Source organism: Arachis stenosperma, chromosome 4, assembly GCF_014773155.1.
Source record: "Arachis stenosperma cultivar V10309 chromosome 4, arast.V10309.gnm1.PFL2, whole genome shotgun sequence".
In the NCBI taxonomy this organism is placed as follows: domain Eukaryota; kingdom Viridiplantae; phylum Streptophyta; class Magnoliopsida; order Fabales; family Fabaceae; genus Arachis; species Arachis stenosperma.
Genome location: NC_080380.1, coordinates 121,294,363 through 121,310,377, shown reverse-complemented (window position 1 = coordinate 121,310,377; position 16,015 = coordinate 121,294,363). Strand labels below are relative to the sequence as shown.

Sequence of the window (16,015 nt, the reverse complement as noted above, 5' to 3'; positions counted from 1 at the left end):
TAATATCTTGATTTGCATGTCATCTAAATCTGATGATATTAGTGTTGGTGAAGTTGGTTCCTAATTTTCTATAATTAATGAATACTATAGATGAGCAATATAAATGATGTTTTAAATAAATGAAATTTTGGTAGTATTACTTGTTTTATTTGTTGTAACAGGAGTTTGAGTTTCAGTATTTTTTTGTTGGGACAAATGTCTTAGTAATAATGTATTGTTGAGAACATAGTTAAAATCATTTACTTTGACTTCAAATATAAGTGTGAGGTTGTATAAATTTTTCAATTGGGATGGTACTTCAGTATCATTACTGTCTTGGAGTGTAATTAGATTTAAGATAGTTGTGCCTAATAATTTTTTTTTCTCTATCAAATAACACAAAAGTTGTTGTAATACTATGATCTAAAACCTTTAATTTAATTTTGAATCTATAATAATTATTGAGGTAGTAATTTATAATTTGATAGTTTTTTTTTTACGATAAAGTATAATTTGATGAAGTTTGATGAAATTTTTTATAATTTGAATCCGTAATAATTGTTATGTTGTAGCACAAAAATTTTATTTTTTGTACTTTTGTGAATTTTTTTTTGACATCTATTTATTCTTCTTTTTCTATTGCATATAGTTTTTTAATGACATCTATAATAGTAAGAATGAAATTTTTTACACTATTTATTGTGTGTGTATATATATATTGAATAAGTTATTTTTAAAAAGAATAATTTAAATAGCATAAAATAAAAATATCTGTTAACATTTTTTGTAATTTACTCTATCAGACAATGTCTCAAGTGATACAAACTTAAATAATATTAAAAAATAATCAAAATTGATTCTTTGATTTATATAGCATATTGAAATAAGTATAATTATAAGAATATAATTATATGTAAAGTATTACAAAATAATAGAAAAAATATAAATAATAAAATTAATAAATGTTTTTTTCGTAAATTTGTTTTAAAAATATAATAAATATTTTTATTTTGTATCTAATCATCTAATAGAATCATTTTTAAGTAAATAGGTTTATGTATAATATATAAGTATATCAAATAGTATGAAATTTGAATAATTTATAATTTAAAATTTATTATGATAATATTATTATGACACTTTTAATGTAGATGTTTATTATATTTAATTAATTATTTATATTTTCATCAAATAATAATATGTAATAAAATAATTAATTATGGGAGTTATAATTTTAATTTTTTTTAAATATTTTACTAAAATTTGATTGATTAATTTTTAAGTTTTGCCAAGTAATTAAATTTGATGATGTGACATCATTAGAGAAAAAAAATATGGCTTAAATCTAATGTATAAAGAGTTAGTATCAACTTTTATATAGTAGAAATAGATAAATCGTTAATACTTAATAGTCATACTTTTCAATAGTATTTTTCAAATGATATATAGAGAAAGGTGATAATAGTTAAGCATTTATTATAAGCCTCACAAGGTGACCAAGAACACTTCAAGAAAATGATGGAAGGATAAAAGGTCATCTTCTTGAATTCTATTTTAAATTTTAATTTTACCTTAGGCAATAATGACTATATATTTGCCAGAATTTGATTTGCGCTACTTACACGTTTATTTTATGTTCCACCAACGACTTGAGAATTCCATTGTGGAAAGACTATAATTCCATGTTCCACTTTATTTCCTTTCTACGATTATAGTCCTTAATGTTTTGTTGGGTTAGTGAAAAGGAAAATGATAGTTCTGAACTTTTATTGCTTATTCTATTTCCAATGTAGTGCTATAACCTATTATAACTTTTGGTATATTTTGTTCTTTTACTACCCATACTGTAGTTATAGTGAGTGTAGTTACCTCAAACTACAAACCAGAGTTTTTCCTTCTCATTTTTCTCTTCCAAGATCAAAACTCTAAACACATCTTTAATCCTTAATGAAGTCGCAAAAGCTAGTATAATTAACTAACATTGCTATATATTCATCAATCTCTAGGCCTAGTAATGGAGCTGAAGTTCATGACCATGTTTCTACGTTGATAGATTCAGTTATAGAGAAAACTTGATTCCATGATTGATTCCCGTGGCCTATAAGTCATCTCCAAAAGAGAGACTTTGAACAAGTAGAAAATGGCATTTATTATTAGTCATAGTCATTCTCTTATGTGATTGCTGAAGGAACCTAGCAACTTCTCTAACCATAGTGATTCTATTATATACGTCACATTCTCACACTTTCTTTCAATCAATCAAATGTAAGTTTAACGGCAAATAATGAAGTGGTACTGATGAGCGGATAATTTGTATGCTTTTTGGCATTGTTTTTAGTATGTTTTTAGTATGATCTAGTTAGTTTTTAGTATATTTTTATTAGTTTTTAGTTAAAATTCACTTTTCTGGACTTTACTATGAGTTTGTGTGTTTTTCTGTGATTTTAGGTATTTTCTGGCTGAAATTGAGGGACCTGAGCAAAAATCTGATCCAGAGACTCAAAAGGACTGCAGATGCTGTTGGATTCTGACCTCCCTGCACTCGAAGTGGATTTTCTGGAGCTACAGAAGCCCAATTGGCGCGCTCTCAACGGCGTTGGAAAGTAGACATCCTGGGCTTTCCAGCAATATATAATAGTCCATACTTTGCCCAAGATTTGATGGCCCAAACCGGCGTTCAAAGTCACCTCAAGAAATTCCAGCGTTAAACGCCGGAACTGGCACCTAATTGGGAGTTAAACGCCCAAACTGGCACTAAAGCTGGCGTTTAACTCCAAGGAGAGTCTCTACACGAAAAAGCTTCATTGCTCAGCCCAAGCACACACCAAGTGGGCCCGGAAGTGGATTTTTATGTCATTTACTCATCTATGTACTACTTTTCTATAAGTAGGACCTTTTACTATTGTATTTAGGGAGACTTTTGGTAGCTATCTTTGTTTTATGCTATCTTAGACCTTTGGAGGCTGGCCATTCGGCCATGCCTAGACCTTGTTCTTATGTATTTTCAACGGTGGAGTTTCTACACACCATAGATTAAGGTGTGGAGCTCTGCTGTACCTCGAGTATTAATGCAATTACTATTGTTCTTCCATTCAATTCCGCTTGTTCTTTATCCAAGATATCACTTGTTCTTCAACATGATGAAGGTGATGATTGACGCCCATCACCATTCTCACTCATGAACAAGGTGACTGACAACCATTCTTGTTCTACAAGCATCTGAGGCTTAGTGAATATCTCTTGGATTCCCGATTGCACGATGCATGGTTGATCGCCTGACAACCGAGTGCTCGCCTGACAAACGAGCCAACCATTCCGTGAGATCAGAGTCTTCGTGGTATAGGCAGGACTTGATGGCAGCATTCAAGAGAATCCGGAAGGTCTAACCTTGTCTGTGGTATTCTGAGTAGGATTCAATGATTGAATGACTGTGACGTGCTTCAAACCTGTAACCTACTGGGCGTTAGTGACAGACGCAAAAGAGGGATTCTATTCCGGTAGGGGAGGGAACCAAACCGGTGATTGGCAGTACTGTGACAGAGTGCGTGCATTAGCTTTCACTGCGCGGATGGGAGGTAGCTGCTGACAACAGTGAAACCCTACACGAGCTTGCCATGGAAAGGAGTAAGAAGGATTGGATGAAGGCAGTAGGAAAGCAGAGAGACGGAAGGGAAGGCATCTTCATACACTTGTCTGAAGCTCTTACACCAATGATATACATAAGTATCACTATCTTTATCTTTTATATTATTTTCGTTCATCATCATATATATTTGAGTTTGCCTGACTAAGACTTACAAGATGACCATAGCTTGCTTCAATGCTAACAATCTCCGTGGGATCGACCCTTACTCACGTAAGGTATTACTTGGACGACCCAGTGCACTTGCTGGTTAGTTGTGCGAAGTTGTGTAATGCCATGGAATTGAACCACCAAGTTTTTGGAGTTCATGACCAGGGATTATGAGAGTTGTGAAAAGTATTGTTCACAATTTCGCGCTACCAAGTTTTTGGCGCCGTTGCCGGGGATTGTTCAAGTTTTGAGCAAGCTTTTGGTAACAATGCCTGGGATTGTTCTAGTTTGGACAACTGACGGTTCATCTTGTTGCTTAGATTAGGTATTTATTTTTTTCGAAATTCTTGAAGATGAATTCTAGAGTTTCATGATGATTTGTTGAAATCTGGCAGGCTGAGAAGCCATGTCTAATCCGATTGGACCGAGGTTTCAACTTATCACCACAAGAGCTTGTTGATTTTCATCAATTTTGCTTTTGGAGCAGTGATCCGCTAAGGCTTGGCTGACCTTTGGTCATGTCTAGTGTTTTGGACCGAAGCTTTCTTTGAAAGCTTGTCTGGCTGTGAAGCCATGTCTAATTCCTGGACCGGAGTCTTAGACTAGCATTGCATTGATTCCTGGAATTCTCATTAAGAATTTTGATACCTTTTTCCACTTAATTTTCGAAAAACACAAAAAAAAATTACAAAATCATAAAAACAAAAAAAATATTTGCTGTTTCTTGCTTAAGTCTAGTGTCTCATCTTAAGTTGGTGTCAATAGCATGCATTCATTCATGTGTCTTAAGGGTCTTCAAGTAATTCTTGATGATTTCTTACTCTGATCTTTGAATTCTTTTGGCTTGAGTGTTTATGTGTCTCATATAGTGTTAGTAGTATACAAACTGCTAAGTTTGGTGTCTTGCATGCATTGTTATTTGATTCTTATTGCATTTTGATTATTAAAAATCCAAAAATATTTTTAATTTGTGTCTTTTCAAGTCAATGATACAAAGAATTGAAGATTCAGAACATACTGCAGAGGAATTATACAGAAAAAGCTGAGCATTCAAAAATGCCCAGTGAAGAAGACAGACTGGCGTTTAAACGCCAGCCAGGGTACCTGGTTGGGCGTTTAACGCCCAAAAAGGTAGCATTTTGGGCGTTAAACGCCAGAATGTATACCATTCTGGGCGTTTAACGCCAGGATGGTGCTAGGGGGAAGATTTTGTTTTCAAATCAATTTTTTTTCAAGTTTTCAAAGTTTTTCAAAACCAAATCTTTTTCAAATCATATCTTTTTAATCAAATGTTTTCAAAATCAATTTCTTTCCTTTTTCAAAGATACTTACTAACAATTAATGATTTGATTGAACATTTTTTGCCTTTTCTATTAAGGAAGGTTTTATGTTTGAATCATATCTTTTCTTGTTAGGCAAGTCATCAATTTTTTTTAATCACATCTTTTCAAATTGTTTTCAAATCATATCCTTTAAAATTGTTTTCAAATCATATCTTCTCAATCACATCTTTTTAAAACCATAACTTTTCAATCAAATCTTTTTAATCACATTTTTTTAAATAGTTTTCAATCAAATCTTTTTAATTTCTAATTTCAAAATCTTTTTCAAAAAATCACTTGATTTCTTTTTCACTTTTAATTTTCGAAAATTACCAATCAAATTTTCAAAATGTTTTCAAAATCTTTTAATTGAATTTTCGAAAATTCTCTTCCCTCCTTCCCACATCCTTCTATTTATGGAGTACTACTCCTTCTTAATGCACAATTCGAACTCTAACTAATAAAGTTCGAATTCTTCTTCTCATTCTTCTTACTATTTCTCTTTTCCTCTGACACTTCAAGGAATCTTTATACTGTGACATAGAGGATTCCACATTTTCTTTTTCTCTCCTCTTTCATATGAGCAGGAGCAGAGACAAAGGCATTCTTGTTGAAGCTGATCCTGAACCTGAAAGGACCTTGAAGAGAAAGCTAAGAGAAGCTAAAGCACAACTCTCTTTAGAGGACCTGACCGAATTCTTCAAGGAAGAAGAATACATGGCAGCCGAAAACAACAACATTGCCAACAATGCAAGGAAGGTGCTGGGTGACTTCACTGCACCTACTCCTGATTTTTATGGGAGAAGCATCTCTATCCCTGCCATTGGAGCAAACAACTTTGAGCTTAAGCCTCAATTAGTTTCTCTAATGCAACAGAATTGCAAGTTCCATGGACTTCCAATGGAAGATCCTCATCAGTTCTTAGCTGAATTCTTGCAAATCTGTGACACAGTCAAGACTAATGGGGTTAACCCTGAGGTCTACAGACTGATGCTATTCCCTTTTGCTGTAAGAGACAGAGCTAGAATATGGTTGGATTCTCAACCTAAAGAAAGCCTGGACTCTTGGGAAAAGCTAGTCAATGCCTTCTTGGCAAAGTTCTTTCCACCACAAAGATGGAGTAAGCTTAGAGTGGAAGTCCAAACCTTCAGACAGAAGGATGGAGAATCCCTCTATGAAGCTTGGGAAAGATACAAACAATTAATCAGAAGATGTCCTTCAGACATGCTTTCTGAATGGAGCATCATAGGTATTTTCTATGATGGTCTCTCTGAACTATCCAAGATGTCTTTGGATAGCTCTGCTGGAAGATCTCTTCATCTGAAGAAGACGCCTGCAGAAGCTCAAGAATTGATTGAAATGGTTGCAAATAACCAATTCATGTACACTTCTGAAAGGAATCCTGTGAACAATGGGACTAGTCAGAAGAAAGGAGTTCTTGAGACTGACGCTCTGAATGCCATATTGGCTCAGAACAAGATATTGAGTCAACAAGTCAATTTGATTTCTCAAAGTCTGTCTGGAATGCAAAATGCACCAAACAGTACTAAGGATGCTTCATCTGAGGAAGAAGCTTATGATCCTGAGAACCCTTCAATGGAAGAGGTGAATTACCTAGGAGAACCCTATGGAAACACCTATAATTCTTCATGGAGAAATCACCCAAATTTCTCATGGAAGAATCAAGAGAGACCTCAACAAGGTTTCAATAACAATAATGGTGGAAGAAACAGGTTTAGCAATAGCAAGCCTTTTCCATCATCTTCTCAGCAACAGACAGAGAGTTCTAAGCAGAATACTTCTGACTTAGCAACAATGGTCTCTGATCTAATAAAGACCACTCAAAGTTTCATGAGTGAAACAAGGTCCTCCATCAGAAATTTGGAAGGACAAGTGGGACAGCTGAGCAAGAAAATTACTGAACTCCCTCCTAGTACTCTTCCAAGTAATACAGAAGAAAATCCAAAAGGAGAGTGCAAAGCCATAGACATGGCTGAATATGGAGAGGAAAGAGAGGAGGAGGACGCCACTGAGGAAGACCTCAGTGGGCGTGTACCAATCTCCTCTGAGTTCCTCAATGAGGAACCATGGGAATCTGAAGCTCAAAATGAGACCATAGAGATTCCATTGGACTTACTTCTGCCATTCATGAGCTCTGATGAGTATTCTTCCTCTGAAGAAGATGAGTATGTCACTGAAGAGCAAGTTGCTAAATACCTTGGAGCAATCATGAAGCTAAATGACAAGTTATTTGGAAATGAGACTTGGGAGGAAGAACCACCTTTGCTCACCAAAGAACTGGATGACTTGTCTAGGCAGAAACTGCCTCTAAAGAGGCAAGATCCTGGGAAGTTTTCTATACCTTGTACCATAGGCACCATGACCTTCAAGAAGGCCTTGTGTGACTTAGGGTCAAGTGTAAACCTCATGCCCCTCTCTGTAATGGAGAAATTAGGGATCTTTGAGGTGCAAGCTGCAAGAATCTCATTAGAGATGGCAGACAATTCAAGAAAACAAGCTTATGGACTTGTAGAGAATGTTTTGGTGAAGATTGAAGACCATTACATCCCTACTGATTTCATAGTCCTAGAGACTGGGAAGTGCATGGATGAATCCATCATCCTTGGCAGACCCTTCCTAGCCGCAGCAAAGGCGGTGATTGATGTTGATAGAGGAGAGTTAATCATTCAAGTGAATGAAAAATTCTTGGTGTTTAAGGCCCAAGGACATCCCTCTATCATCATGGAGAGGAAGCATGAAGAGCTTCTCTCAAAACAGAGCCAAGCAGAGCCCCCACAGTCAAACTCTAAGTTTGGTGTTGGGAGGCCACAACCAAACTCTAAGTTTGGTGTTGAACCCCCACATTCAAACTCTAAGTTTGGTGTTGGGAGGTTCCAACACGGTTCTGAGTATTTCTGAGGCTCCATGAGAGTCCTCTGTCAAGCTAATGACATTAAAGAAGCGCTTGTTGGGAGGCAACCCAATGTTTTATAGCTAACTATTTTCTTTTGTTATTTTATCTTTTTTGTAGGTTGATGATCATAAGAAGTCACAAAAACAATGAAAAAAGCAAAAACAGAATGAAAAACAGGAAGAAAAACAGCACACCCTGGAGGAGAAGAAGCTGGCGTTCAAACGCCAGTAATGCTAGCTGTTGGGCGTTTAACGCCCAGTCTGGCACCATTCTGGGCGTTTAACGCCAGAAAGGGGCACCAGACTGGCGTTAAACGCCAGGAATGGGCATCAGCCCGGCGTTTAACGCCAAAAATAGCTCAAAACGTGATTTTGAGCAACACTTGGTGCAGGGATAACTTTTCCTTGACACCACAGGATCTGTGGACCCCACAGGACCCCACCATCACTCTCTCTCTTCTTCCCCCATTCACCAATCACCTCAATACCTCTTCCCCAAAAACTCTTCACCTATCAAATCCCATCTTTCTCTTCACCACTCACATCCATCCTTCATAAATCCCCACCAACCTCACCCTTCAAATTCAAACCACTTTCCCTCCCAAACCCACCCATCATGGCCGAACCATTACCCCCCCCCCTCTCTCCTATATATACCCTCCTTCAACCCTTCATTTTCACACAACCTAAACACCCCTTCTTTCCCTTCTTGGCCGAACACACCACCTTCCACCTCTTCCTCATTTCTTCTTCTTCTACTCTCTTCTTTCTTCTTTTGCTCGAGGACGAGCAAACATTTTAAGTTTGGTGTGGTAAAAGCGTTGCTTTTTCGTTTTTCCATAACCATTTATGGCATCCAAGGCCGGAGAAACCTCTAGAAAGAGGAAAGGGAAGGCAAAGGCTTCCACCTCCGAGTCATGGGAGATGGATAGATTCCTCTCAAGGGTGCATCAAGTCCACTTCTATGAAGTTGTGGCCTTGAAGAAGGTGATCCCCGAAGTCCCCTTTTCACTCAAAAAGGGTGAATATCCGGAGATCCGCCATGAGATCCGAAGAAGAGGTTGGGAAGTGCTTACCAACCCCATTCAACAAGTCGGAATCTTGATGGTTCAAGAGTTCTATGCCAATGCATGGATCACCAAGAACCATGACCAAAGTGTGAACCCGAATCCAAGGAATTATCTCACTATGGTTCGGGGGAAATACTTGGATTTTAATCCGGAGAGTGTGAGGGTGGCGTTCAACTTGCCTATGATGCAAGGAGATGAGCACCCTTACACTAGAAGGGTCAACTTTGATCAAAGGTTGGACCAAGTCCTCACAACCATATGTGAAGAGGGCGCACAATGGAAGCAAGATTCAAGAGGAAAGCCAGTTCAATTGAGAAGGCATGACCTCAAGCCCGTGGCTAGAGGATGGTTAGAGTTCATACAACGCTCAATCATTCCCACTAGCAACCGGTCCGAAGTTACCATAGACCGGGCCATCATGATCCATAGCATCATGATTGGAGAAGAAATAGAAGTTCATGAGGTTATAGCCCAAGAACTCTACAAGGTGGCGGACAAGACCTCCACTTTGGCAAGGTTAGCCTTTCCTCATCTCATCTGTCACCTCTGTTATTCAGTTGGAGTTGACATAGAGGGAGATACTCCCATTGATGAGGACAAGCCCATCACCAAGAAAAGGATGGAGTACACAAGAGACCCCTCTCACCATGAGATCCCTGAGATTCCTCAAGGGATGCACTTTCCTCCACAAAATTATTGGGAGCAATTAAACACCTCCCTAGGAGAGTTGAGTTCCAACATGGGACAACTAAGGGTGGAGCATCAAGAACACTCCATTCTCCTCCATGAAATTAGAGAAGACCAAAGAATCATGAGGGAGGAGCAACAAAGACAAGGAAGAGACATTGAGGAGCTCAAGCACTCCATAGGATCTTCAAGAGTAAGAAAGAGCCGCCATCACTAAGGTGGACCCATTCCTTGATTTCCTTGTTCTTTATTCTTCTGTTTTTCGATTTTTATGCTTTATGTTTATCCATGTTTGTGTCTTGTGATCATTAGTATCTTAGTGTCTATGCCTTAAAGTTATGAATGTCCTATGAATCCATCACCTTTCTTGAATAAAAACGTGCTTAATTGATAAAGGAAAGAATTGCATGAATTCTGAATTTTATAATAGTTTAATTATTTTGATGTGGTGGCAACACTTTTGTTCTCTGAATGTATGCTTGAACAGTGCATATGTCTTTTGAACTTGTGGTTCATGAATGTTGGCTCTTGAAAGAATGATGAAAAAGGAGACATGTTACTGAGGATCTGAAAAATCATTAAAAATGATTCTTGAAGCAAGAAAAAGCAGAAAAAAAAAGAGAAAAATCAAACGAAAAAAAAAAACCGAAAAAAAAGAGAAAGAATAAAAAAGAAATAAAGTTGTGATCCAAGGCAAATAAGAGTGTGCTTAAGAACCCTGGACACCTCTAATTGGGGACTTTAGCAAAGCTGAGTCACAATCTGAAAAGGTTCACCCAATTATGTGTCTGTGGCATGTATGTATCCGGTGGTAATACTGGAAGACAGAGTGCTTTGGGTCACGGCCAAGACTCAAGAAATAGCTATGTTCAAGAATCATCATACTTTACTAGGAGAATCATTAACACTATCTGGATTCTGAGTTCCTAAAGAAGCCAATCATTCTGAATTACAAGGGATAGAGTGAGATGCCAAAACTATTCAGAGGCAAAAAGATAAAAGCCCCGCTCATCTAATTAATACTGATCTTCATAGATATTTTTGGAGTTCATTACATATTCTCTTCTTTTTATCTTATTTGATCTTCAGTTGCTTGGGGACAAGCAACAATTTAAGTTTGGTGTTGTGATGAGCGGATAATTTGTATGCTTTTTGGCATTGTTTTTAGTATGTTTTTAGTATGATCTAGTTAGTTTTTAGTATATTTTTATTAGTTTTTAGTTAAAATTCACTTTTCTGGACTTTACTATGAGTTTGTGTGTTTTTCTGTGATTTCAGGTATTTTCTGGCTGAAATTGAGGGACCTGAGCAAAAATCTGATCCAGAGACTCAAAAGGACTGCAGATGCTGTTGGATTCTGACCTCCCTGCACTCGAAGTGGATTTTCTGGAGCTACAGAAGCCCAATTGGCGCGTTCTCAACGGCGTTGGAAAGTAGACATCCTGGGCTTTCCAGCAATATATAATAGTCCATACTTTGCCCAAGATTTGATGGCCCAAACCGGCGTTCAAAGTCACCTCAAGAAATTCCAGCGTTAAACGCCGGAACTGGCACCTAATTGGGAGTTAAACGCCCAAACTGGCACTAAAGCTGGCGTTTAACTCCAAGGAGAGTCTCTACACGAAAAAGCTTCATTGCTCAGCCCAAGCACACACCAAGTGGGCCCGGAAGTGGATTTTTATGTCATTTACTCATCTATGTACTACTTTTCTATAAGTAGGACCTTTTACTATTGTATTTAGGGAGACTTTTGGTAGCTATCTTTGTTTTATGCTATCTTAGACCTTTGGAGGCTGGCCATTCGGCCATGCCTAGACCTTGTTCTTATGTATTTTCAACGGTGGAGTTTCTACACACCATAGATTAAGGTGTGGAGCTCTGCTGTACCTCGAGTATTAATGCAATTACTATTGTTCTTCCATTCAATTCCGCTTGTTCTTTATCCAAGATATCACTTGTTCTTCAACATGATGAAGGTGATGATTGACGCCCATCACCATTCTCACTCATGAACAAGGTGACTGACAACCATTCTTGTTCTACAAGCATCTGAGGCTTAGTGAATATCTCTTGGATTCCCGATTGCACGATGCATGGTTGATCGCCTGACAACCGAGTGCTCGCCTGACAAACGAGCCAACCATTCCGTGAGATCAGAGTCTTCGTGGTATAGGCAGGACTTGATGGCAGCATTCAAGAGAATCCGGAAGGTCTAACCTTGTCTGTGGTATTCTGAGTAGGATTCAATGATTGAATGACTGTGACGTGCTTCAAACCTGTAACCTACTGGGCGTTAGTGACAGACGCAAAAGAGGGATTCTATTCCGGTAGGGGAGGGAACCAAACCGGTGATTGGCAGTACTGTGACAGAGTGCGTGCATTAGCTTTCACTGCGCGGATGGGAGGTAGCTGCTGACAACAGTGAAACCCTACACGAGCTTGCCATGGAAAGGAGTAAGAAGGATTGGATGAAGGCAGTAGGAAAGCAGAGAGACGGAAGGGAAGGCATCTTCATACACTTGTCTGAAGCTCTTACACCAATGATATACATAAGTATCACTATCTTTATCTTTTATATTATTTTCGTTCATCATCATATATATTTGAGTTTGCCTGACTAAGACTTACAAGATGACCATAGCTTGCTTCAATGCTAACAATCTCCGTGGGATCGACCCTTACTCACGTAAGGTATTACTTGGACGACCCAGTGCACTTGCTGGTTAGTTGTGCGAAGTTGTGTAATGCCATGGAATTGAACCACCAAGTTTTTGGAGTTCATGACCAGGGATTATGAGAGTTGTGAAAAGTATTGTTCACAATTTCGCGCTACCAGGTACATACAAGGAACTAGGGGTGCATAGACCCGGCCCGGCCCAAAAGTCCGGCCCGGTCCCAAACACTTTAGGGACTAATTTGGTGTGATTTCATCGGGTTTAGGGTCGGGTACGGGTCTCAAAAATAGATCCGGTCATTATTTAGGGTCGGGTCCGGACCATTGTTCGGGTCGCCCGAAGTCGGCCCGGTGACCCGGTCATCATACACAATTAATATTTTGTGTTATTAGTGATGTATCATGACTATTCTTATGTGGAATTTAAGTATTGTAAACCTTAATATTTTGTGTTATTAGTCATTATAAGACTATAAGTTAATGTTTTATGTTTAGAATGCATAAGACTTTAGACTATTACATAAGATTGTGTTATTTGTATTGATTTAAATATTTGGTATTATTAGACAATATTAGTATTGATTGTGGTTATGCTTTAATTTTGAAGAAGGGTTGATTCTTGTTATATTTTTCTAAGTGAATTTTACCATGTTAATTAATGGTTGGAATCTTGGAAATTTGGATATTTTTACATGCTAGCTTACAAGAAGGTATCAACGTAATGTAATGTTAACAGCCCGATTTTTACCCGGTATAATTGTGGCCCGAAAGTGTATTGGTTTCATCGGGTCTAGGGCCGGGTTTGGGTCTAATAAATAGACCCGGTGTATATTTCAGGTCGGGTCTGAGTCACATCAAACCCAGCTTCACCCGACCCATGTGCACCCCTAAAGAAGACCAAAACATAAAGATTAAATTCTTATAAATATATGTGCAGCACCAATAGAGTGTATAGTATACAACACAATTCAGTGAAATTAAGATACACACATGGCAAACTCAGGTTGCAGTTCATTAGCATTATTGAGGCTTATGTTTGTTGAAACTTTGTTTCCATTAGTCCTCCTAACTGTTATGAGTGCCAACATAATGGTGGCAGCATCAAATTCCTCGTCCTTGAACGAGGAACAAAAGGCCCTGCTCTGTAGCAGTTGGACGGAAGGTCGCAACATCTCAAAACATTGCGATTGGATTGGGATTGTGTGCATTGTGCAATGAAGCTAGTAGTGTCACCGACATTTCAACAAGGCATTAATTTTTTATCCCTCCATCTGAATTGAGGAACTTTAATTTTACTGCATTCCCCAATTTAATTCGTCTCGAACTTAGTGGTTTGGGACTCAAGGGTATCATTCCAACTGAAATAAGCTCTCTTACAAAGCTTATGTATCTTGATCTCTCCTCTAACTATCTTGAAGGTGAGTTGCCTGCTTCACTTTCAAGTCTCACTCAACTTAGAATTTTTAATGTTTCAAACAATTTTCTTAGTGGTATGATCATTTCCTCTTTTAATCACTTTAAGTATTTGTTTCATCTCTCCCTTGACTCAAACAACTTTAAAGGCCCCACTCCTGTAGAGTTGAAGAATTTAAAAGGTTTGAAGTAGTTAACTCTTTCAAATAATTCATTCAATGGTTCAATACCACCCACTCTGGGACAACTGGAGAACTTGGAATGTCTCTCCTTTGGTTCAAACCATATAGAAGGTCCCATCCCTATTGAACTAGGGCACTTGATCCATCTGGAAGTTTTAGACCTTTCTAACAAGAAGATTTTTGGTGTCATACCATATGGGATTGGCCAACTCTCTAGGCTTTCAACTTTAGATATTTCCAACAATAACCTTGAGGGACCAATTCCATTTGGTATTCTAAACTATTGCACAGTTGTGCAACTAAGTAACAACTCTTTATGTGGTGGCATTCCTTCTCAAATTGGCAATCTTTTTTCTCTAGACCTCAGTTATAATAACCTCTCTGGAAACATACCTAAGGGACTCCATTCTGTACCTTACCTCAATATGTCTTACAATTCCTTTGTTGTGGATCATAACTATTGTGGCTTTCCAAAAGACTCATTGATCGGTAATAAGATACCAGGTCCCCCTTGCCCTTCTACTCATGATTATAATTATATTCCTTTACCTGTACTAATCTTAGGGTCAATCTTTAATGGCACATGGATTTCACTCGTTTTTGTATGTTGGGGAATTCATGTTTTTTGGTCCATACAAGGTCAAATACGAGCAAAGAAGAAGGAATGGAGATATCTTCTCAATTTGGAACTATGATGGTAAAATTGCATTTGAAGACATAATCAAAGCAACAAAAGACTTTGGTATGAGGTATTGCATTGGAACAGGTGCTTATGGAAGTGTCTACAAAGCAAAACTTCCTAGTGGCAAAAGTGTGGCACTAAAGAAACTTCACAGAACAGAATCTGAAAACCCATTATTTTACAAGTGTTTCAAAAACGAGGTCAAGATCTTAAGTGAAATACGCCACCGGAACATCATTAGACTTTACGGTTATTGTTTGCACAATAAGTGCATGTTTTTGATATATGAGTATATGGAAAAAGGAAGCCTGTTCTATAACCTAGCCATTGATGAAGAAGCTCAAGAGTTGAATTGGAACAAGAGAGTAAACATCATTAAAGGAACTGCATTTGCTCTCACTCATATGCACCATCATTGTTCCCCACCCATTGTCCATCGAGATGTAACTAGTTCTAATGTTTTGTTGAGTTCAAATTTAGAGGCTTGTCTATCAGATTTTGGTACAGCTAAACTACTTAATCCTGATTCATCTAATCAAACTCTACTAGTTGGCACTTGTGGATATGTTGCACCAGGTAAAAGTGTGAACTTTTTCCTTCCCATAAAAATGATTAGTTCCAATCCTAATTTCCATATGATTTATTACTAAAGTCTTGTATTCAATTTTGGTTTATTTATTGAAATTTACTGATAATCTATTTAATGTTTGGACATATTGTAGAGTTGGCTTATAGCATCAATGTGACAACAAAATGTGATGTTTATAGCTTCGGAGTGGTGACGTTGGAAACAATAATGGGGGAACATCCTAAGGAACTGCTTTCCAATATGTCAAAACCATCTGCTCCTAAGATCATGCTCAAAGATATATTGGATTCACGTATCCCATTGCCCTTTCGAAAAGACATGTGGGATATTGTACTTGTTCTAACATTAGCACTTGCATGCTTGCATCCCAACTCAAAATCAAGACCTTCAATGCAGGACATAGCTAAAGAGCTTTTGTTTTCAAACTTGCCATTGCTTTGGCATTTTGATGGTATTTCAATTCACCAACTTGTGAATCAAGAAATATATGCAATAGGTAAAAATTAGGATTTTTTTAATCATATTTTCTCATGTGATTGCCCTAATTTTTTGTATGAAAGTCATCTTCTGTTTTGTTTTCAACTCAGTATGTCTTCCAGTTCAAATATTTTTATGTATGTATTATTTTTTTTTATCACTTATAGCATTGCCTTTCAAATTATGCAGTTTTCTCACTCGAATAACTAAATCTTAATGGTAACCAATATCATG

At 37.5% G+C, this 16,015-nt stretch overlaps 1 protein-coding gene and 1 non-coding gene across 2 annotated transcripts; one reads left to right on the top strand and one right to left on the bottom strand.

The window, feature by feature from the left end:
• Nucleotides 1-6,216: 6,216 nt before the first annotated feature.
• On the bottom strand, nt 6,217-6,324 carry LOC130978057 (small nucleolar RNA R71). Its single transcript, XR_009085721.1, has one exon. It is a non-coding gene; the product is annotated as a small nucleolar RNA R71 (small nucleolar RNA).
• An 8,285-nt stretch (nt 6,325-14,609) lies between these two features.
• LOC130975403 (MDIS1-interacting receptor like kinase 2-like) lies at nt 14,610-15,811 on the top strand. Its single transcript, XM_057900204.1, has 2 exons — nt 14,610-15,291; nt 15,438-15,811. The coding sequence occupies exons 1-2, from the start codon at nt 14,610-14,612 to the stop codon at nt 15,809-15,811; spliced, it is 1,056 nt and encodes a 351-aa protein (XP_057756187.1).
• The last annotated feature ends 204 nt before the right edge of the window (nt 15,812-16,015 follow it).

Coding starts and splice junctions, on each gene's coding strand:
- LOC130975403 (XM_057900204.1), top strand. CDS start 14,610: ATGGCACATGGATTTCACTCGTTTTTGTATGTTGGGGAATTCATGTTT. Junction 15,292..15,437: donor TTGTGGATATGTTGCACCAG/GTAAAAGTGTGA, acceptor GACATATTGTAG/AGTTGGCTTATAGCATCAAT.